We start from the raw sequence: 23,311 nt of genomic DNA, 5'->3' as shown, positions 1-23,311 counted from the left end.
GTAGGCTCCAGCGTTACGACTCATACAAAATTTTAAAAATTTCCATACAAAAAGCGTTACGAAGGGGGGGAGGTTGAAAATTTCCAATTTTAGCGTTACGTAATAAATGGATGCCGCCAAATGCAATATACTGCCCATAACTGCATATTTGTCACATTCGACATTTTTAACAATTTCGAGTTAATACCGGGGAATGACAAATACTTTCGATCAACTTACTTAAATCTGTGAGATTGTTCTAGAAAATTCTAAAAAAAAAAAACAAGTTGTTTTGTCACATTGGCAATTGTAACCGCATAACAGTCACATTGAGATTAAATATGAGCCCCAAAATGCAGTAGCAACGAAATTTCTATCAGAATTATTTTCTAACTATTCACCCAATATGCGATATGAGTTGTACAAAATTTCAACCTCAAACAAGCACTTTTGAATTCTTAGTGATTTTTTGAAATTTTAGTTTCCTCTCATACTGCAGTAAAATCCAAACTTGGTATTCCATTTACTCAATGCCTACTTTTGTCGAATGTTAAAAATATGCAGTTATGGGCAGTAAAGAATGAAGAAGCATATCACGGCCGAATGTGCGGTGATGTTTGAAAAGATGATTTTTAGCTACCCACTCGAAAAAAGCCAGTTTGACAACAACAAAAATCAACCGTTTTTTATTAGCCCACTACTATTATTCATTTCATTTATAATATTTAATTTGATAAATTACCCCAAGTAACCATAAGCACTAATAATAAGCCCTTAATCAGCATCATAGATGCTTACATGCATTATAATAGCACCACAAATGCTTACACACCTTATAACAGCACTTCCGCTGCATAGAAACCCTATTACAGCATCATTAATGCTTCTAAGCCTGATGCATACAGGCATTAAATAAGCACTATATTGGCTTTATATTCGAATACAGGGCATTTTTAAATGCCATCCAGTGTTTTGACAGATATACCACGTGCTTTGTGTTTGCATATAGTGGTAAGAGGGAATCAAACATAAATCTTCTCACTACTACAATTGCAGGTTTTATGACGGGGAAAAGTGATGGTTTAAATTAATCACTTTTCTTTCCAATACTATTCATCTAATGTGGCCGTAGGAGCAAAGGAACAGGACAACAACTCAACAATACGGGTGTCGCAGGTTCGAGACGCAAAATGAGGAATTTCATCATCATAAAACGAGGATCAAAATGTGACAATTGCAAGTCATCAAAAGGATGAAAACTACCAAAACGAATATGTCTGATACGGAGAAGTACTATCTGTATCATTTTATTACATTTTTTGCATACTATTAGAGGTTTCCGTTTTCATTCATTCATTTATTTACCTCGTGCACCAGTTGCTTGGCCGCATACGCAAAAGCTCTCTGGCTGCGTACGCGAAAGCACAAAATATTCACCCTAAAAACCTGGCGAAAACAACTGACGTTTCTCAATGATTAACTTTGGTAAGCCAGATCTCAGTTATTTATGGATCGATTTGAATGAAATTTTCACAGAACATCAGATATAACTTGAATTTTAAAATATATTTTTGTATAATTTTTCCAATCACGAGTTTACAAGTTATAACAGTTAAACTAAAGTGTAATTTTCGACGAAAAATTCAAAACAATTTATCTCAAAATCTGATAGCTCCACACAAAAATTGTCTTCAGCAAACTTGTTCATCTCGTTAACAGCTACAACTTTGCTGAAGATACCATGAAGCTATTCCTTCAAAATGTTTAGTTATGTTATTTATAAAAAGTCGACAAAAAATTCACTTTAGTCAAATCGTTACTGCTTTTGACCTTGTGATTGGAAAAATCACTTAAAAATATATGTTAAAATTCATGTTATGTCTGATGTTCTGCCAAAATTTCATTCAAATCGGTCCATAAATAGCTGAGATATAGCTTACCAAAGTTGGCCATTTTGTATGGAAAATAGAAAAAGTTGCAAATGTTTTGTCCAATACTGTAAATCATCCGAATAGGCGATATTCAAAACTGAAAAGGCAATAGATGGCTCTTTATCAGTGATAGTAAAAACGAAATCCTGAAGCAAAGAAAGCACCAGGGAAACTGAACTAAACACAAAAAGTTACGCTTGATTTCTAATCACTAATTTTTTGAACTAGTTTCCTAATGGATCGCCTGCTTTGCTCTTGTCCACAGTTGATCAGCAGAAGTTTTCTCGTTTTATTTGGTATGGGGAAAGGCATCTAACTTCAAATATCTTGTGCATGGAGGCTTAAATCAAAAAAATATTTGGTAGACGTGATAGCCATCCTCTTTACGCACAACCGGTACCAAATAATTTTTCGAAAATTGTTCCCAATTTTGAGAAATAATTCGTTAGATGCATTTCGCCATACAAATATTTTTCTCGTTACCTTTAAGCGATTATTCGTGCACAGACACTAGCACATGTGCGCTACTATGTGGCGAGTAGCGAATCAGGGCATGTATGTAACCCACTCCCTGATCGCGACACTAGCCGCATCCAAAAATAGCTTGACCCGAAAACGCCAGTATTCATAATTAGATCTGGTCAGCTGCGGAATCCCTTCCTTTCCACTGGAGCCCATAACCTATTGGAAGTTCACAGACAGTCAACTCGGTATTGACGAAGAAAGCTGTATTTAACGTATGCTAGTGATCCTTTATATGAAAGATAAGCGGAAGTAAAATGGAATGATTTAGCAACAGACCAGCAGTGCTGAATTTGCTCGGCATCGAGAATAATATTCTAACACGAACATGACTTCCTCATTGCTAAAAAGTGTTTTTGGTATTCTTGTAGACCTTTGAGCTACATTTCTAAACAAATAATCAGCAGAAAAAAACCAACAACTAAATATCGCATTGATAAAATTTCAAAAAAGGAAATTATTTCATAGTTTTTGCTCTATGCAAAACAACTTTCATCGAAATCATTTCAAGCGGATTACATTACTCCTCAAGAAAAGTGTTGAAAACAAACATAACGCTCACGCTTTGACAGTCCTCGCTGCTCGATTGGCTTTGGCAGAAATGTCGGCTCCCGCGAATCTCTCATATAAAGGATCACAACGTCTGCTACTTAAGAGATGATTGGGAATGGCTACACATTTGGCTGTCACGAAACGTCAAATGCAGCCCGTCGTTTTTATGGCTGAGAAAGTGAAAAGTATTGTATTCAAAATAAACTAATAAGGTACCGTGGGGCAAGTGGGTAATGGAATTCGCATAGTTGAGATTCTTCAAATTCTAGAGACTTTAAATTGAAACAAATGAGGTCGTGTATATTTTTTAGCTTGACTCCCACCAAATATAAGCAGCATGCTGAAATTGATTTTTATAAAAAATTGAAGAAAAAAATACAGAAAAAGTTTTTGAAAAATGTATCCTTACTTTTCACTTGCCCCAAAAGTGGGGCAAGTGAAAAGTTTACCGTTTTGAACAATAATTTCAAAAACAAACAGTTATATTCACGATTGCTATTAGCTTTAACATTTGTTAAGGCTTCCCAATGAACAATAACATAAGTAAAATGTAAACAAAGAAAATGTTATTCTTTTCACTTGAATTTTCTTCTGTTCAGTTATGTTACTTGAAATGATTCGACAACATTATAACTGCAACATTTCCAATGTTAGTTCTTACATTATAGGACAGCAATTGCATTTCTGCTCTGTATAATTCCCACCGCTCGTTATTTGTTTTTGAGAAAGTCGGATATGACGTCGGATAACTCTTCGGGAGAAATCAAACGGAATCCTTCAATAACGTATTTAGAATCTTTTTTATGTGGGTAGACCTATATCCCATTTTTATGTTTTGAACTAGCTTTCCATAGACATTCCACGAGATTTTCGTGTGTTCTCTAATATTGCAACTTTTCAGTCAACGTCTTCCTTTTAATTGGCTGTCCGAAGTAGACATATTAATATTGTAATGTTTGGCAACATCTTTTAGAGAAGTTCCACGATTTCTAATAGCTTTTAACGCTTGAGTATAGTGTTTCTTGAATTATCAGCACGTTATGTTTTTCTATGATAATTGAGAACCATGTTTACTTATGGCTACTTAAAGAGAAAACACAAATTCAATCTCTAATGATAAACTTTTCACTTGCCCCACCTGATAAGAAAATTGACGGTGTTTAAATTTAGTTATTTTTAGGTCTACGTCGAATTAATTCTAAAACTTTTTTATTGCAGTTTTAAACTGTCACAGAGGACAACTAAGAAGTGGTACAGGAAATTATTTTCCGCAACTTTTTTCCACTGAAAATATTAAAATAAGATTGTACGCCGCCAACTTTTTACGGAGTAACAGTTGGCTGAAAAATCTCAGAAATATCTTACCTATCGTAATCAGGGTGTCCATTCAAAATCAGTTTGCCAATTCCCGGATTTTTCCCGGATGCCTAAAAGTTTTAAAACCGGGTGAAATCATGGTACAGTGCCTTCATATTTTTAGTAATTTTTCAATGGAAAGTTTTGAAATCTGATTTGACTTTCAAAATATTCGTATTAAAAACATGGTTTTTTTTTTCACCGATCAAAAACTCTATTTTGCTTGATAACATCAGAACATCATTTAATTTTTATCCTATAAATTGTCAAATATTGAACTATCGGAAACACCATTGCAGTTCCATAACTAGTGAATTAAATAGTGTAGAGGATTATTTGAATCCAATCACTCAATCTTAGAAGGATTTAAAAAAAATTAAGCTACTTGCTTTTGAATGACAAATTTTAGGTGCTGTAAAACTGGGTAACATTGATCAGCGAGGTAACATTGATCGGAATGTCACTCCTAGTAAAAAGATCAAATTAACAATTATCCATACAGTATGTTCATTGCATGAATGGTGCCTCTCTTTCTTATATTGAGTTTCGTTCATGGGTAAATTTTTCAACTTTTCGAAACAATGATTTCCATGAGTATGAAAAAAACTAATAAAAATTCATGTCCCATCTTAATTCTGCAAATTATAGAAGCAAGTAAAATGTGCTGTTTACTAAAACGGCATCGCCGAAAAATTCTCATAAATATTTTCAATTCGGCAAAATTGACAAATTACCATGAAGAACGTAGAATTTCCTTAGGAAATTGCCTACATTTATGCGTATTCAGCGAGATAAGGTGCTTTTTATTTCTAAATAACTTCAAAACTAAGTTACTTGTAAGAGTTTGGTTTTCATATTCGGCTTCAGGAACTATGATTTTAGGAAGTAATTACTTTTTGAATAATATCGATCACTGTTTGCTTGGATGATCAAAATAAAAAAATCACATAAAACATTGTTTTTAAACATACGCAAAACTTTCAGAAAATAAGGTTTAGAGTCACGAGCATTAAGTGCCGGTACTTGTTTTAAAAATATAAAACGTGTCACATTTGCATTTTTAACTGAAAATTATATAAATATTAAAAAAACTGATCCATGTTACCCCGGATTACGGAACCTAATACAGACCATGCGACTCGAAGGTAAAGGGAGTCTATAGAAGACTTTTGCAAATGATGAAATTAATAGATGGGTAAGCTTAGAGGCTTACTGGTTTCCCGATGGCTTGCTCAATTTTCACCACCTAATAAAATTTAAATCTTTCCTTGAGACGCCCATTACTTTGATCATTAGCAAAAATCTTCTACAGATTCCCTTTACTTCTGAGTCACATAACCGATACAGCCATAACAAAATAATCTAACACAAAACTAATCAAAAAGGGGCCTTTTTTCGTTTTGTCATACAAAATTACCAACTTTTAAAAACTTAATATCTATGAAAAGAAAAGAAATTTTTAAAATCTTGTGTTTGGAACATCTAAAATCCCAACACTAGAGATTCTTTACTACCCAAACTATCATGGATTGTTAGAACTTCAAGTTTGCTAAAGATTCCCTGAGATCAGATTTTTGATTTTTTAAATATATCAATTAATTTTATTATGTCGAAAAATCGCATTTAATTTTAGAATTCATCGAACCTACCTTCTAGTAAATACTGAAAATATATTATATAAATATTTATTTTAAAGGGAAAGTGCCGAAATAAGGAGGATGCCTTGTACTCACTATAATTCATCAGAAATTCGGTGAAATTTTTGAATTATACCTATCTTAATTCAGATCTCATATAACAATGTTTCTAATAGCTAAGCCAATCTATCTTCGGGTGTAATTCTCGTTGAATACAAGTACAGATCTTTACGACAGAAACGAAATCTCACCAAAATCATTTGACATAACTCCAAATAAGTTTCTTCCCAAGGATCCATCAGAGATTTTTCCAAGAATGTCGTCGAGAAAAAGCAAAAGTCTGCCTAAGAATGCTCAAATGAACTTGCCATTTATTAATCCATCAAAAAACTCTCCATGTCACTAGCAATACGCTGCGAATGACAGGAATAATTCGTTGTGAATTTATAGAACTCCATTCAAAACCTCGACAGAGACCATAGATCACGGATTCAAGCAAAAATCCCAAATAAAGCTTCTTCAAAATCCGAATCAGTTCATTCGGGAATCCTCCAAAAAACAATTCCTAATGAATGTGTCCAAATTTTGATTGAACATATTTCCCAAAAATGCTAGTTTAGCATTTTACCAACCGTTAGGAATTTTCTCAAAATTCAAGAAAAATTCACCAAAGCGCTCTTCCAAATGGCATGAAAATAATCATAATAGAAATTAATAAAGCATCTCATTAAGAACCTACCAACAACCCATCAATACTTAAACGGTTTTCAAGGATCTCAATGATATTTACTAAAAACAACTTTAAATGTTCTTAATAATATCTCTAGCCAGAAAAACATTTTACAAGTAATCGATAATAATTGTGAAAATACATCTGCTAAGTATCCCTTCTTAAAATAAACTAGAAACGTTCAACTATCTATCTGGAAACTCAGTTGTGCATCTCTTGTCGAAATTATCTAGCGCTTTTTCCCGGTGTGTTCAACAATTTCCCGGGTATTTCCCGTATTTTTCCCGGCCTTTTGTAATTCCCGGGTTTTTCCCGCTTTTCCCGGATGGATGGACACCCTGCGTAATGTTCTCAATGGCCTCAAAGGTTTACGCATGAGTTCAAAACGTTATTACACATATTCAGTGAAATATATCAATTGTTTTCACTTACCCCATTTACCCACTTGCCCCGCGGTACCTTATCAAAAACCTCAGTCAGCGGAGCAGTTTTTCCAAACATGCTGATAAACCTGAACACACGACTAGTTATTTATAATGTCTGCTACGTTTGCTGGCATGATATTTCACTCAAACTGCCGTTTATCCTTCGGTGTGATTCAAACGAAACAGTTTTTTTGCTGGGATGTTCATGTGAGAGCTTGAACGGCTTGCACAAGATTGATATAAACACTGAGTGGAAAAAGAAAAAAAACTCAGCAATCGCAGAAAAAGAAGACCATCTCTGCGAGTCTCGTCTCAGATTTTAATAATTTTATTAAATTTAGCGTCATTTAGACTACGCCTACTATTCTATCATATGCACTCCTGAGAAAACAAGACAGATATACACCACTAGGGCGATGAGTTTCTACTATGGGATGATAAATTTGTACTTACATTACAATACTAGCGAGTTTGGAAAATATCACAAAATTTCTCCATAGTAATTTCCATATATACCTATATTGTCTTTGGCCACCTTCAAATAACCACTTAGAAAGCTGAAAATTTCACAGAACACTATTTTTATGCTAAGGATGGTAAGGAACATATGAGAGATTGGATTCTCAAACATTTTAAAATTTTGAACTGACGGCAGGCAGAGTCCGGAGGCCAGTGGAAAAACACAACGTGTGCGGAATTTCGGAAGCGATCTATTCCCGGGGGAAATTGTTTGAACTCGCGGAATACGATTAACAGAAACTTTATTAAAAGTGGTTAAATATATACGTGGTACTTCGGACGCGTACGTTTATAGAATAAAATATGTTGCGAACTGTCAGTGAGTGTTAATATAAAAAGTGTTTGTGTGCGTACGGCAGATACGCATAGGAAGATCTACGTATGTAACAGCGCAAGGTTCGAATGGCAGAGGTACGCATTGCACCTTCCAACACTCCCCCTCAATGCGGAATCTCTGCAGCAAACTTCAGTCCTAGAAGCTCGCAGAACTCCTGATGCTTTAGCGGACCAAGGGGCTTGGTCATGATATCAGCGGTCATACGATCGGTCGAGCAATACTGGAGCTGGATCATCTTCTTCGCACACAAGTCCTGTACGAATCGCTCCCGGGTGTCAATGTGCTTGGAGCGACGGCTGGTCCGTTCCGATCGTACAAACGCCAAGCACCCCTGGTTGTCCTCCATTATTACTGTTGGTTCATCTTGATCTTCGCCGAAGTCGTGGAGTAGCTGTCGCAGCCACAGCGCTTCTTGGCACGAAGCGCTGAGTGCGACGTATTCAGCCTCCATGGATGAAAGGGTTACGGACGACTGGCGACGACTTGCCCACGAAATTGTGCCGCCTCCAAACTGGAACACCATTCCGGAAGTAGAGCGGCGGCTTTCGGCATCACCAGCCCAATCGGCGTCGGAGAATCCGACTAGCGGTTGATCAACAGCTCCTCCCAACTGCAACTGGTAACTTCGGGTCTTCTTAAGGAAACGCAGTACGCGCTTCGCTGCCGTCCAATCGATTTCTCTCGGTGCACTGAACCTTCTTCCCAAAATTGCAGCGGACGCTGCGATATCCGGTCTTGCAACAACGGCCAGGTAGAGCAAGCCACCCACAAGACTGCGGTAGCTCGTCGGATCGTCGAATGATTTTCCAGAATCGGTCAGTTTCATATACCCGGGATCCATTGGTGATTTGGCGGGCTTCGCCTCGTTCATTCCGTGCGCCTGCAGCAATCCGTCGATGTAGTTGCGTAAACCAATCTTGAACACTGTGCCTTCACGTCGTACTTCAACACCAAGGAAATGTCGCACTTCCCCTAGGTTGGTTAGCTCGAACTCCGCATTCAGTTGCTCCTGGATTATCTTGAGTTCGGTCGCATTCGTTGAAGCCAGGAGCAGATCGTCTACGTATACCAGCAACAGGACTTTTGTCTTGCCGGCGCCGCGAATGTAGAGGCAGGGATCTGCGACTGCGGCCTTGAATCCGTTTTTCACGAGCACTTCATGCAGGCGCTTGTTCCAGCAGCGAGCGGACTGACGCAAGCCGTAGATGCTGCGCTGGAGCCTGCACACCAACTCCTCGTTTCCGGCCTTCACGTATCCTGGGGGTTGACGCATGTAGACTTCCTCTTCGAGCGTCCCATGCAGGTAGGCCGTCTTGATGTCAAGATGTTGAACGATCATGCTGTGTTTGGCCGCCACCGTCAGGAACGTACGGAATGTTGCTTGAGTAGTAACAGGGGCAAACACTTCACCTACATCGACTCCGTATCCTTGCGCGTAGCCTTGGGCTACTAATCTGGCCTTGAATTTCACTACACGGTTTTCTTCGTTTTTCTTCGTTTTGTAGACCCACCTCGATCCGATGACCTTCCTTCCTTCGGGCAACTTCACCAACTGCCATGTTCCGTTGATACGATGAGCTTCCAATTCTTCTTCCATGGCTTTGCGCCACACCGGATCCGCTAGAGCTTCCTTCACACCAACCGGTTCTTCTACTGCACACGCTGCAATGTCTGCAACGTAGTCCAGTTCGTAAACGTCGAAATGCTTCGGCAATGCACCCCGATTTGACCGTTCCGATCTACGAACAGTTGAACTTGCAACAGGCTCGCCAACTTCATCACCATCGTCAGTCTCGATCAAATCTTCCGGAGCGGAAATGCTCTCCTCAAACGGATCGTCCTTTTCTTCCTTCTTCTCCTTCAGCGGCAACAACTTAATTTCTTCTTCTGGCTTCTTGCTTCTTGGGATCGTAACTTCCACGGACGACGTTCCGTTCTCCAGCTCGATGAAACGGGCATCACGGCTGATGGTCACCTGATCCGTCTCGAGATCGACGAATCGGTAGCCTTTCTGCTCCATGGCGTATCCGACGAACGTTAACTTGGTCGCTTTACTGTCTAGCTTCTTACGCCTCGTGTCCGGCACGTGTACGTACGCCTGGCTCCCGAAAACCCGAAGATGACTTAAGTCCGGCTTCCGGTTCCACCACATCTGGTATGGTGTTGTCTGGATCGATCTGGAAGGCAGCCTATTTTGGAGATAAGTGGCGGTGAGCATTGCTTCGCCCCAGTAGCGCTTCTCCAAACCCGCGTCTATCAGCATGCACGTCGCCATTTCTACCAGGGAACGATTTTTACGTTCGGCGACGCCGTTTTGTTGAGGGGAGTAAGGGGTCGTAAACTGGGGTTGAATTCCCTCCGATTTGTAGAACGCTCGGAGTTCACGGTTGTCAAATTCTCCCCCTCCATCGGAGCGCACAACGCGGGGTTTGCGCCCAAAAATATTGCTCACCCAGCGCACATAGTCCTTGATGTTGCCTGCTGCCTCGTTCTTTTGCTTTAGCAGGTACGTAACCGCGAACCGGCTGTAGTCATCGGTGATCGTCATCACATACCGATTTTCGCTTGGTGTAACGATGTCCATCGGACCACATAAATCAGTGTGGACAATGTCCAACACACGAGACGATTTGCGATCTACGACCGGAGGAAATGGGAGCCTCGCTGACTTGCCCTCCATGCAGCATTCGCAAACCACACGCTGTCCACAATCACTCACTCTGATTCCAGTAGCCAGTTCTTCCTTTATAATTCGCTCAGCAGCCGCCCAATCTCGATGACCGAGCCGCCGGTGCCACTGGTGTTGGCAATCCACTTTGTGCACTGATTCCGAAGCAGCCATAGCGCCCTCCGCCATTCGCAGGTAGTATAATCCACCGTGTCGACTTCCGGTGGCCACCACAACGTCTTCCGCATCGATAATAGTACAGCCATTCACATCAAAGTTCACACGGAAGTTCTTCTCGGCCAATTTTGTAACACTGATCAAGTTCGTGGATAGTCCAGGCACATACTTCGCATTGTTCACTTCAATTCTTGCCACTTTTCCGGAACCGTCGACACCGTGGATCACACCAGAACCTTCACCCGCAATTTTGGTCTTCTGGCCGTCGGCCAGCGTGATGGATCCTCCAGAAAATTCACGCAACGACCCGAAGAAAGCCTTGTCGTTGGACATGTGTGAGCTGGCGCCACTGTCAATCACCCAATTCGAAGATTTTTCACCACCAACCGTAAACGCCACTCCTCTGACGTCACCGTGCGCTGTCTTTGCCTTCGGATAACTGTCCGAATCTTGGCGGGAAGAATTCCCGTCCTTTTTCTGCGTCGACAAAAACTTCCGACAGTTTCGTTTAATGTGTCCTGTCTTCTTGCAGTAATGGCAAGTACGGGTATCCTTTTCAGGTCTGCCATCACTATACCGCACATCCGACCGCATCGCTCGCTCTACTCTGGTAGAGCCACCTTTCCGTTCCAATTGTCGATTATATTCGTCCACCAGCTTCGATTTCACTACCTCTAGCGAAATATCGTCGTCTGTACGGCTATCGAGCGCCGTAATCAAACCGTCGAAGCATGCAGGAAGACTACGAAGAAGCATACAGATCTTCGTATCTTTATCCAGTCTCATCCCGGCACCGTCGAGGCGTTCGAAAATGCCGTCAAACTCTTGAAGATGTTTTTCGACATCACCGTTATCCGACAAATTGGTGGAACATATCTTCTTCAGGAGCGATACACGTACCGAACGGGTCGTCTTCTGATGGTGGTTTCTGAGCGCATTGTATGCGTCTTTCGCGTGCACACAATTTCGCACTTTCGAGAGTTGCCCATCCTCCAGAAGGAGAATGATAGTCGATCTTGCTTTGCGATCTTCACTTTTCCACTGCTCACTCATTTCTTCTTCCGCAGGGATGTCGTCCTCGACAACATGCCACAAATCTTCGCGGGCTAGCAGCATCTCAACCCGCACCTTCCAAGAGTGCCAGTTGGCACCGTTCAACTTGGGAATGGCGAATTTAGCGTCGCCCATATTCACAGAACTCACAAATCACTGTTCTTTTCAATCGGTCAACGACCGGCACTATTGTCCACTATTGTCCTTCGCAGTTCACCTCACTGACGCCACGGGTCAGCGAAACACGCCATTCGATTTTTCCAGATCGAATCTTCCCGAGATCGAATCCGTTCCAACCTGGGCCCATAACCTGACGGCAGGCAGAGTCCGGAGGCCAGTGGAAAAACACAACGTGTGCGGAATTTCGGAAGCGATCTATTCCCGGGGGAAATTGTTTGAACTCGCGGAATACGATTAACAGAAACTTTATTAAAAGTGGTTAAAAATATACGTGGTACTTCGGACGCGTACGTTTATAGAATAAAATATGTTGCGAACTGTCAGTGAGTGTTAATATAAAAAGTGTTTGTGTGCGTACGGCAGATACGCATAGGAAGATCTACGTATGTAACAGCGCAAGGTTCGAATGGCAGAGGTACGCATTGCACCTTCCAACATGAACAACCCTAATACACCACCCATTGTTCGGTGTCGATTACTGTGTGTCACCACTTGTAACATTCGTTGAACATTCTGATCTAGAAACAGAGGTGAATATTTTCCATCTTCTGTGCTATGTTTACAACCAAAGAGGTGTTTGATGATCCAATAGATTATAATAAGGTTATTGAAGGCTGAATTACCAGAAAATATGAAAATTATTACCAATTTTATACAAAACATAAATCACCCAAATGGCTCGATTCTGTTGTGAGAGTTGCTGGTTTTGAACGCTCTCCCGTCACGTACCAAACGAGAAAGTGAATAGCTGTGTTCAATGACTTTGATCGAACTTGCTCGGGGTTGGTTGTACTAGCTCGTATTTTTTGTCAACAAATAACTGTCAAAGCTACTTCGAGCAACTCCAAGCTGCTTTCTCAATGAACGCTCTTTTTCGGTCACCTTCGGTTTGTTATAAAAAACTGTCACTCTCCGCACTAATTTACCGGAATTCCACGTGAAAAAAAAATTCGCGCACTTAACAATCCGTATCGCTTCGGAATTTTGCTTTTTTTCTCAATGTTTACGTTTTGAACGTCAAAAACACGAGCTACTGCGAGCTGGTTGAACTAGCTCGGACTCTAGCTTCCAACCTGTTTCGAGCGACTCGGAGTTGGTTGGACTCGGCTCAATGAACACAAACCCGAGCGACTCGAAGTAGGTTGAAGTGGCTCAATGAACACCAAAAGCTGACTCGCAAGTGGTTGCAACCAAGTTCGAGCAGCTCGCTGAACGCAGCTAATGTTTACATTCATACGGCTCTCCGATTGCGAAGTACCGCGAAATGTCATGGTTCACGAACTGTTACACTCTCTGAATATGGTTCGATCGGCTTATTCGGATCAAAATCCAAACACTGACAAAATAAGTTCGGTTTGTGACCTAATCAGTTGTTCGTTGAAGTACTTACAATTTGAGTTTGCTATTGTACAAGTGTCTACAAAATTTTCTACTCACGAGTGTTGTATTCTGATTTTCAACAACTAATTTTGATCGGTGTTGCTTTGCAATAAATTACATTTACCACTACAATCTGAATTTATAATGAATGAATGACAATGCCCTGTAACGAATATGGTAATCAGATAAAAGATTAAAGAAACCATCAGAGAAGTCTTTTTTGGTAATCAACTATCAACGTATTAGCTCGTGTTAAAATTATTACTCTGAAGGAAAGTCATCTTTTAAGGATTCTTCTCCGTTTCGCTTCGCTGATCCATATCGTTCCCTGGATTGTCCCCCGGCTAAATATAACAACGAGTAGGTGAAGTGAGCATACCGATTATGTAATTATGTAATCTCAGTTACATTTTGGCTGGCTTGTCTAAAGGTTCACACAATTAAGGGAATGTTCGGAAATTGAAAAAAAAAGTTACATAATTTAAATTTATTTATCGCTTGTTAATGTTTCCTCATCAAGGCACACTGGTTTATTACTTTAATTGCAATTGAATCTAACTCTAAATTTTATCTGAAATAGTGCAATTATAAGTGGAATTTTTAGAAAATATGTATCAAAGCCTTATATTTAAAATGTTCGTATTTCTAGCGCCCAATAAATTTCCAAGTCTCGTACCTAGGTGTTAGGGCGATTGAATCTCACAAAAATGAGAGCTCGAGTAACGAATCACTAAGTAGCGCTAAGGGTTTTTTTACTACATGCTACACTACCTACCTTGATACCAGGTAGGTAGTGTAGCATGTAGTAAAAAAAACTATACTAAAAAAGCTACCCTATGTGTAATAAAAAGACAAAAATCAATCGAGGTAAGTATTAATCCATGTGAGCGAACATGAAAGTGTCAATATAGAAGCCTACTCCTTGCACTAATCCGACAATGATCCTCAACTGTTCATTAGCGAGTAGTACCAACCGCTTACCCTTGTAGGCGAGTTGAACTTCCTCCCGATCAAACTTCTTCTGAGCAATGAATCTGTTGTATTTTTGAAGTTCCTTCTTGCCAAAGCGAAGCATCGGATACTTACCCAGATGGAGCGCACCGTTCTCCACAGTTCCGAATCGAAGATCTCCCTTCGAGGCTGAGTCTTTGATGGCCGCAATTAACTCTCCGTCTTCAGCGTTGAGCAGGTGATCTCCCACTGCGTAATAACCACCAAGTGAATGTTCCTCTGCCTTCTCGCTAAGCTCTAGGAAACGAGAGCGTAGAGGAGCCAGATCCGAAAACAGAATATCGTTTGCCTCTTCTTCCGAAAGGTTCATCTCACGGATCAGCGAATCCATGCCGTCTAACGCAAAAAGTGAGTGAGTCACGAATCTGGAGAAATCCGAACACTGCATTTTTGAAACGTACGAGATGATGTTTTCGATTGCAGCATCCGTACGGGACTCAAATGCTGCCTCCAGTACAGTGAGCTTTTCAAACGATTTGTCTACGGTGTCTGGACTGTTACAGGTATTCTTCCAGATGCTTTCGATGAAGTTACGGTGATTGGCCAGAGCTCGATGACAAATGTGAAGAATTTTCGGATTCATTAGATAATCTGGGTTCACCGCTTGACGAAACTGATCGATGCTGACGCGGATCATTGATTCAATCTCGACCGTCTGCTCCGAAGAATGCAAGTCAGTAATGTGGAGAAAACTTTCTGTACAAGTTTCATTTACATCCAATAGGAAGCGTAATGTTGAGAGAATTTCTGCGCTGTCGGCAGAGTTGTGCGTCACGTATTCAAAAATTTCGGCCTCTTTGTTTCCCCATTTATTGCGGAGATTGTTCATGCGTTCAATTTCTCTGGGATTCATCTCCACTAGAGCTCGAAGGAGAGAAATTCCTTTTCCCAAACCACTTTTGACGAACGTTTCGTAGGCTGTTCCTATTGTAAAATGATGTCCACCACCAATTTTCAGCTGAGCATCCGTCAGAATGCTAATATCGTCACTGATTTTGCGCAATAGATTGAATATTTCGATTAGCTCGTTAAGGGCTTTTCCATAATCAGCGCGATCGCCTCCGTTCTCTTCAGCTCGCTTGAAGACAGCTTTGGCTATCGGGCCATCGCCCCACATCTTACGCATCAAGGAAAACGCGTCTTTGAATGTATTAGCTATGCCCTGAATCATGTACAAAAACTTGTTTAGCTCGGTTTTTGGCATACTGATTATATTTCGGATTTTGTACTCCAATCCGAACAGCTTAATTAATGTAAAGTCATCGCTGACGGAAATTTGGAAGTTGTCCAGCACAAGCGTACGAACCAGTTCCATCGCCGTGGCCACATACTCTTCGTTGTCTTCGAAAGTCTTCTTCACCTGGGTCACGAACCTTTGGCCGATGTTGGACATATCTTTCATTCCTACATCTCCCACGGCCGAAATAGCACAACTCTTGAAGAACGTACACAATCCTTCGATTTGGCTAGCTCGGATCAGACGTTCCGCGTTGGCAAAGCTAATGACCTCCCTGAAACAGAAGCATACGGCACTAGCCAGAGACATTTTCTCATAGATCGACATCCGGTGCCAGTTGATGGCCGTGTAGACAATCGAGTCGAGAACCGTTATGGCATTCACCCCCGCACTAACGCCACGAATTATCCGACTGCCAATCATGATGCGGCCCAGCTGCTGAACGGTGACACCTTCCATCTTTGTGGCAGTGGCCAATCCAGCGGCAGCACCAAAGGAAGCAAACGTCAGCAGATTGGCGGACATCATCAGCCAATTGTTGCGCGCTTCGGCACTCTGTAAAACGGACAATGATATTTAGTTGAAACAGTCAAAGCCACATCGAGATCAATTTGATATATAGGGTGATGTGCTAGTATCCATCGTATTAAGCATTGATCAGTGAGAGCTGCAATTTTCCCAGTACTGCAGTGAATGATGCTGATACAAACCGATGCCAAACAATTCTTTCTCAAAACGGCTTTAGCATTGTACAATAACATTTTGATAAATCTTGATCTGTTTTTGGAAATAATGCAAAGAAAATGCATCTTATCGTATTCCCAATCCGTCGTACCGTTTTCAACTCCGTCGCAATCAGTTTCCAGATTCGTCCCACAACTTACGGCTCACTGTGATGTATTGAGTGGTTAAAACACAATATATCAACGCTATAATAAAATGTTTTACTAGAATATATAGATCTACGGGCATCTCCCTCCATTCCTTCAGCATGATGGAATATACTAATTTCCTTTAAAATTCATTGTTCGTCATCAAAATTCAGCCCAAACATATGAACACAATTGCTTTTGACCGTACAATTATGGCATTTGCTCACAGTACAGCGAAAACAACACAATCAAAGGAACCGTATTTTTACGTCGAGCGTCGCGCACACATTGATGCGCACAAGCTTTTTTTTTCTCAGTACGACGGATTGAACTTTGTTTACATTCTCAATTATACGCGGCGGTTGAGGAAATTTCGTGAAGTTTGGTGATTAATTGAAGTTTTACGGCGTGTGATTGGAATGAAATCCTTCAGTGAAGAAGTACGAAGGTTTTCCATAGTGAAAATAAGTGCCCGGCGAAGTAAGTCACCCACGGGGGCGGGAAGAAACTTGTGTTCGAAAGTGGTGTGACTGATGTCGATCGCTTAGCATTTCTCTCAAATCGTGTTCGTTCATGCGATTTCGGTGAAAAAGTGCAAAATGGATAATTGAACTGAAGTTATTTATCGAAATACAGTAGTTTCATCGCATTTTTGGTGTACAGGTGGACGAATCATAAAAGTTTTCACAAAATTACATTCGGAAAATTAATCTATGTTGCAGGTAAGTTGGAAAACCCGCCGTAATGGAACATTTAAAGTTTGATACGACGAATAGTAGCTCTAACGACGAAGTAGAACGAAACCCTACTGCTTTTCATAATGATATGACCACTAGATTCTCGCTCCAGTTCACTTTTAGGATTGCGTTCAGGTCCCATAATATTGTAAATTTTGCACCTTATCGGACGCGACGATTTGCAATCGTCGCCGGTGAAACCGTTGCCAAAATCGTCGCCAGCCAATCACCCGCTGCGAATTTGACGTTTTACCAGTCTTACCAACTTAACGGAAAATCACCTCCTGATTCGTTTGCTGGCGACGATTGTGTTGGTCTGTTGAGAAGTTGGCGGCGCGTTTTGTTGGCCATGAAACAGACAATAACTGATTAAAATTTCAGCCTCGATCGGTGAAGCTATATTTTAGCGCCAGCCGTTCAAAATTTGTATGGGATTTACAATGGAAAAACTTTCTTTTACAAAGAAAAATCGCCAGAAGTCGCCCATGGACCTTAAGTTATTAAATGAAAACCTATTCGCAACGCGACGTTGATTAACGCGTAAAAGAATCACAATAATAACAAAATCGGGAAAATTTTTCGAATAGTTTATGCTTAATAACTTTTTTCACAAGTATCAGATTGCTTTGCGGTCTTCGGCAATCGTAGAAATACCTATCGAGATCTGTGTTCAGAATTTTTATAGAAAACAATGGGCAACCTCTGGCGATTTTTCTTTGTAAAAGTAAGTTTTCCTACAGTAAATCCCATACAAACTCTGAACGGCTGGCGCTACAATATAGCTTCACCAATCGAGCTGAAATTTTACGCAGTTGTTATGGGACCTAAATGCAATCCAAAAAGTGGACTGGAGCGAGAATCTAATAATGAAATATACGTCTGGTTCGTAGCGTGTGATAGAACAGAATGAGTCCACGGTATACACAACAAGGTAGGCTATTCCCACGTGTAAACAACGATTTTCAATAAAAACATGTGTCGTCATTCCAATCGCCAAGCGTGGGACTAGAAGGATAGTAAAAGAGAGCAAGCTTTGCTTTCTCTTGTACTAGTTCGAGATTGCGATAGGAATGACGTCACTACCAAATGTCATTTTTCGAAATATAATACCTTGTTTCTTTTTATCGTGGAATGAGTCTTTATCAAATTACAAATTCATGGGTTACTACGATATTCAATATTCCCCTCCTTAACCAGGAATTTGTAGTAATCCTAATTGTTTTGCAGCTTCAACAAATTATGCAATTGGGATCGTCTTCGTAAGTACGTCAGCCTTTTGCGAATCCGATCCGACGTGCTGAACTTTTATTGTACCATCGTTCAGCTTTTCTCTTACAAAATGATGCCGCATCACGGCGTGTCTGGTAGAACAATATTATTACAAAAAATAGGCATCGCTAAATCTTTCAGCATTCGAAAATATAGGTTTTTAGCTTTCATTTGATGGGTTCCCCAAAAAAATCCACCGAGGGATCTCGAACATTTTTTTTATTTTAAATTTTTGTTCCTTGAAGTACAATATTTTCAAATATAATCATGGTAAAAGACAGTTTTTTTTCTCTCAAGCTCGACGGTAGCCCAAATTTTAAATGAAATTTGATATAACATAGATATATAAGATTACATATTGTAATAGACATAACTGTCCTATGTGATCTTGGGGATACGACACTTACTCGTACAGTGGAGGACACACTCAGTTGAGTTCAACTACAGTTAACTCTCCCTTACTCGATATTCCGTATCTCGATATCGAGTTAGAGAACCATAGTAAAAGTTGGTTTTCATGGCTAACTCGATGGTCCCTTGGATCGCAGTTGCACTGGTTTTGTGTTCTGTAACTCGATACCTCCCTAACTCGATGGTCCCTTCAATATCGAGTAAGGGAGAGTTAACTGTAATTTTCATTCTTTTACCAAGATCCGCACAGCTGAGCGGTAAGCAAATTAATTTTAACTGATATGTCAGCCTAACATCAAGTTTACTTAGAACAGCTTTGGGTGCCGTTACTGTAATAACTTAATAGATTATTTAATTATATTTATATTTCATTTCTGAAATCGAATGATTCGAACATAGAATTAAGTTTTATCAATCATAACAATTCTCCTTTCATAAAGACAATTCATTCTTGAATTGGAGAATCTCTATAAAACTTTCAGATAGCAACATTATTGCAGTAATTCATTAATTTGGAATGATTTCGATATTAACTTACAAACTACACATTATCTTCTTCCGATAGCATAACAATGCTTAATTCTACAAATTTTCTTTTCTTTAACTATTTCAACTTTCAGAATTTGAACTATTGTATGTAGGCAAGGCTGCTTTAGATCGAGTGATAATCGGACTCCTTGCTTGCATCAGCTTTTTACTGATGTGTATAGCACCATCCGTGGCCAACGGTATGCTAGGAAAACCCATGAATTCGTCTTCATCTTCAAGCGAATCTCGATTGCGTTTCTGGGTTGCTTCTCTCAAGGTCACATATACTTTCGATCGTTGTTTGGGAGCATGCATCGTCCTTAATTGATTCTTATGTGCTGTCGTAATACGGTTGCCCACCGAAATCATTCTTATCTCTCCATCCTTCTTAGGTATTGCAATCACAGGTGACGCCCACTCACTTGCTCGTATTTGAGTGATAACACCTTGATTTTCTAACATATCCAAATGTTCTATGAACTTGTCTTTTATCTTGTAAGGCACCTGGTATGCTTTTTTGAATATTGGTTGTTCTGGTTTGAAAACTAAATCTGCCTCATAACCGTATCATTTGACTCGCTCTCAGCATTCAAGTTTTTTACTGTTTCTGCAGCTACAAAATTATTTTTCCAGTCAGGATAAAATTTGTTCAACCAATCTCTTCCCAGTAGTGGAACGAAATCTACATAGCTTTTTAAAATTATCAATTTTTCTGAGCTAGTACGGCCGTTTAAACTAACCTGAACAATGATTTGTCCTAATACTGTTAATTTTGCACCATTAACTACTACCAGTCTTTTCTTACAATCCAAAATAGGAATAGAGCGGAATTGTTTCTTATACAGAACTTCGCTAATCACTGCCACTGCTGAACCAGTATCAATTTTCATCATTAAGCTTAGTGTTTCAACACAAACACTTACTAAACAAGGATCAGCTACATGGTTTATACTTCCTATTTTCATGCAACTAATGTCTGATTCATCACTAGAGTCCTGAAGCCGCATTCTGTTAAATTTGTCTGTGTTACAAGCTTCCGTTGTATTTTGCTCATTTTCAACGAATTTAACAGAATTTTTATTTAGCAAACGGCAGTTCTTACGAATGTGCCCTTTACGTTTGCAATAATTTCACACAGCATTAAAATGGTTATTCCAGTTACGCCCATCACGTCTTGTATCAGCACTGTATCTATCGTTGTAATAATTGAATTTGTTACTACTTTCTCTATTATTGCTGTTACTCCTACTTCTCGATCTAAATCTGCTTGATTGATTATTGCGACTATCCCAGGATTCCCCATTTCTTCTTCCTAAACGATGTTTGATCGACAGAACACTCGAAGTGCCTTCATTATTCTCACGTATACAGGGTGATTACTATTTCCTGTTCAGTAAAATAAGTAATCATAGAAAAAAGATGGTTGTATGAATTTCAATTACCAGTGCATATTCAGTTTTGGACATCTATAATATTTGTCTTCACTGTACATAGATAACATATTTATTTCTTTACCTTAATTTCCAGCCACATGCGTTGTTTCATAAGCATTACAGTTAACACAAACGTTATTCAGAAGCATATATTTTAATCAAAAAAGGCATATTTTTTCGCTTAAATTTTCCATAATCAGTCTTATGCTATTCCCTAGTAAGTCTGAAAGATTGTGGTAACATACTTTTTTAATCAGGCAAATTTTTCAGCGGCGTTTAGTCAAAAATACATATCTGTGGAAAACGTGCGTGCCAGGTGTTATGTCTTTAAAACAACACATATGATCAAAAACTAAGGTAAATGAAAAAAAGATTTAATCTTTACATTGTCAAAACAAACTTTATAGATGTACAAAACAGGATGTACACTGGAAACTAAAATTCATACATACATCTTTTATCTACAATCAGTTACTTTACTGACAGGAATTAGTAATCACCCTGTAGTTTTTCTTTGTTTTACAGCTAATTCAGCACTAACTATTGTTTTCTCTACTGCAGCTAAATCAATTTCATCTTCCATTAACAGTTTATGTTGTAAATCACTATCTCTCAAACCTAAAATCAGTTTGTCCCGAATAGCTTCGTTTTTAAAATCTTTAAAATTGCAACCTTCCGCCAAAAGCTTTATCGCCAGAACAAAATTTTCACCAGATTCGTTGTGTCCTTGAGATCTATTGTAAAAGTGGAATCGCTTCATCAAAATAGGGTCAGTTTTATCACATCGGGTTTTCAATTTCTTTATAATATCGTCATATTGCAAAGTGTTGACCTCTTGATACGGGAATAAAAGCTTAATTTCATCAAACACATCATCGCCGCTCAATGAAATGAACCAGGACTTTTTGGTTTCTGCTGTTACTTTATTTAAATTGCACAGTATCTCGAAACGTTCAATATAATTGCTGAAGGATTTTCCAACAATATAATGATCAATAGACCCTATCATTCCTGGGATCGACATTTTCTTATTTCACTGTATGAATGTTCAAAACAAAAGTAATACTCACGGATGCAGCAACTTACGTCCAGAGCTACCAATCGTGATTCACCAATGCTCATCCACCAGATGATTACTTCTGGACTATTAACGAAGCTCGTCGGTTCGCAGTAGATTCAAAATTATCGTTATTTTCAGCAGTGTTCCAAGTCCCAACGATTGAACCAACCGTCTGACTCTCGAAGCTCAGGAACAACAACAGCAAGCAACAGGTTCATCGACTGCACCAGCCGACTCATGCAAATGCACATGCAGTTTTCGTAGATATATCACTTCTCACTTTCAGTTCAGCTTAGCTTTCTTCCTCACTCTTCTCACAAGTTCTCGCTCTCTCACCGAACTTTCGTCACAAGCAACTTGACTCTCGCCGCAGAACTTGTACTCTCGTATCTCACTCCTTCAGTGAGAATCCAGCCTTTTTGTTCTCAGCTGAATTAGTGCACCAGCAAGAACGCCAAATGTTAATAGAGCACTGCCTACTGGAAGATACTAAACAAAATGGAGTTAGTACCACGCTAATAAGCTCAATGAAATTATCAGTTTTTCACAATTTTTCAATATGCAAATCAAAATCTGTTTTATGTTTCGTTTTATAACGCAAATCTCCCTTCGCTCAACAGTTGTTTTGACCAGAAACAAACTGTCTGCGGCACAAGCTTCTTTGAATCTTACCTCGCTTCAAAGAAACTCTATGAACAACTTACCCACTGCTCTAAAGCACGTAGAGCGAAATTTGCTTTTATTAAGGCGAAACAGCAGCGCTTACAGTTTCCCTCGTCGCCAAATTGTAATAACTTAATAGATTATTTAATTATAAACTTTCACTGTGAAGACACTTTCAAATAGTAATTAAGGAAACACTTTGAATTGTTTGACTCCGACTTACAGGACGGCTCAAGATCGAATGATCTCATAATTTTATTAACAGATGAGAGAAGCTTAAATGTGGTGAGTATAAAATACACTGAATTATATTTCATTTCTGAAATCGAATGATTCGAACATAAAATTAAGTTTTATCAAACATAACAGTTACCAAACGTCACTTTTAATAAGATGTCAACAAACGACCTTTTACCGAGATTTGCACAACTGAGATCGGCATTCGGATTTAAGTGTGTATTTGATTCTAGTGTATAACTGTTTCTGTTCATATTTAGAAAGGATTAATTTTCTTTTCCTTCTTTCTGGAATTACACCCCTATTGAGACAAAGCCAGGTTCTCATATAAGAGTTCTTGGGTTACTCATTAACTGAGAGTTTGATACGCCTATCATGATTGTTTTTTTTTTTTATATTGTGTGTAA

At 39.5% G+C, this 23,311-nt stretch overlaps 1 protein-coding gene across 1 annotated transcript in view; it reads right to left on the bottom strand.

Moving 5' to 3' along the window:
• Positions 1-13,918: 13,918 nt before the first annotated feature.
• The window catches only part of LOC5568450, a 29,990-nt gene continuing 20,597 nt past the window's right edge, over positions 13,919-23,311 (bottom strand). Inside the window, exon 3 of the mRNA XM_021850684.1 lies at positions 13,919-16,249. Within this exon, the coding sequence (XP_021706376.1) occupies positions 14,321-16,249 (1,929 nt within the window). The 3' untranslated portion in view covers positions 13,919-14,320. The remainder of the gene's footprint in view (positions 16,250-23,311) is intronic.

The sequence above is a fragment of the Aedes aegypti genome, chromosome 3 (genome assembly GCF_002204515.2).
Source record: "Aedes aegypti strain LVP_AGWG chromosome 3, AaegL5.0 Primary Assembly, whole genome shotgun sequence".
In the NCBI taxonomy this organism is placed as follows: domain Eukaryota; kingdom Metazoa; phylum Arthropoda; class Insecta; order Diptera; family Culicidae; genus Aedes; species Aedes aegypti.
The sequence above is the reverse complement of the archived record's forward strand: the minus strand, read 5'-3'. Positions and strand labels throughout refer to the sequence as shown.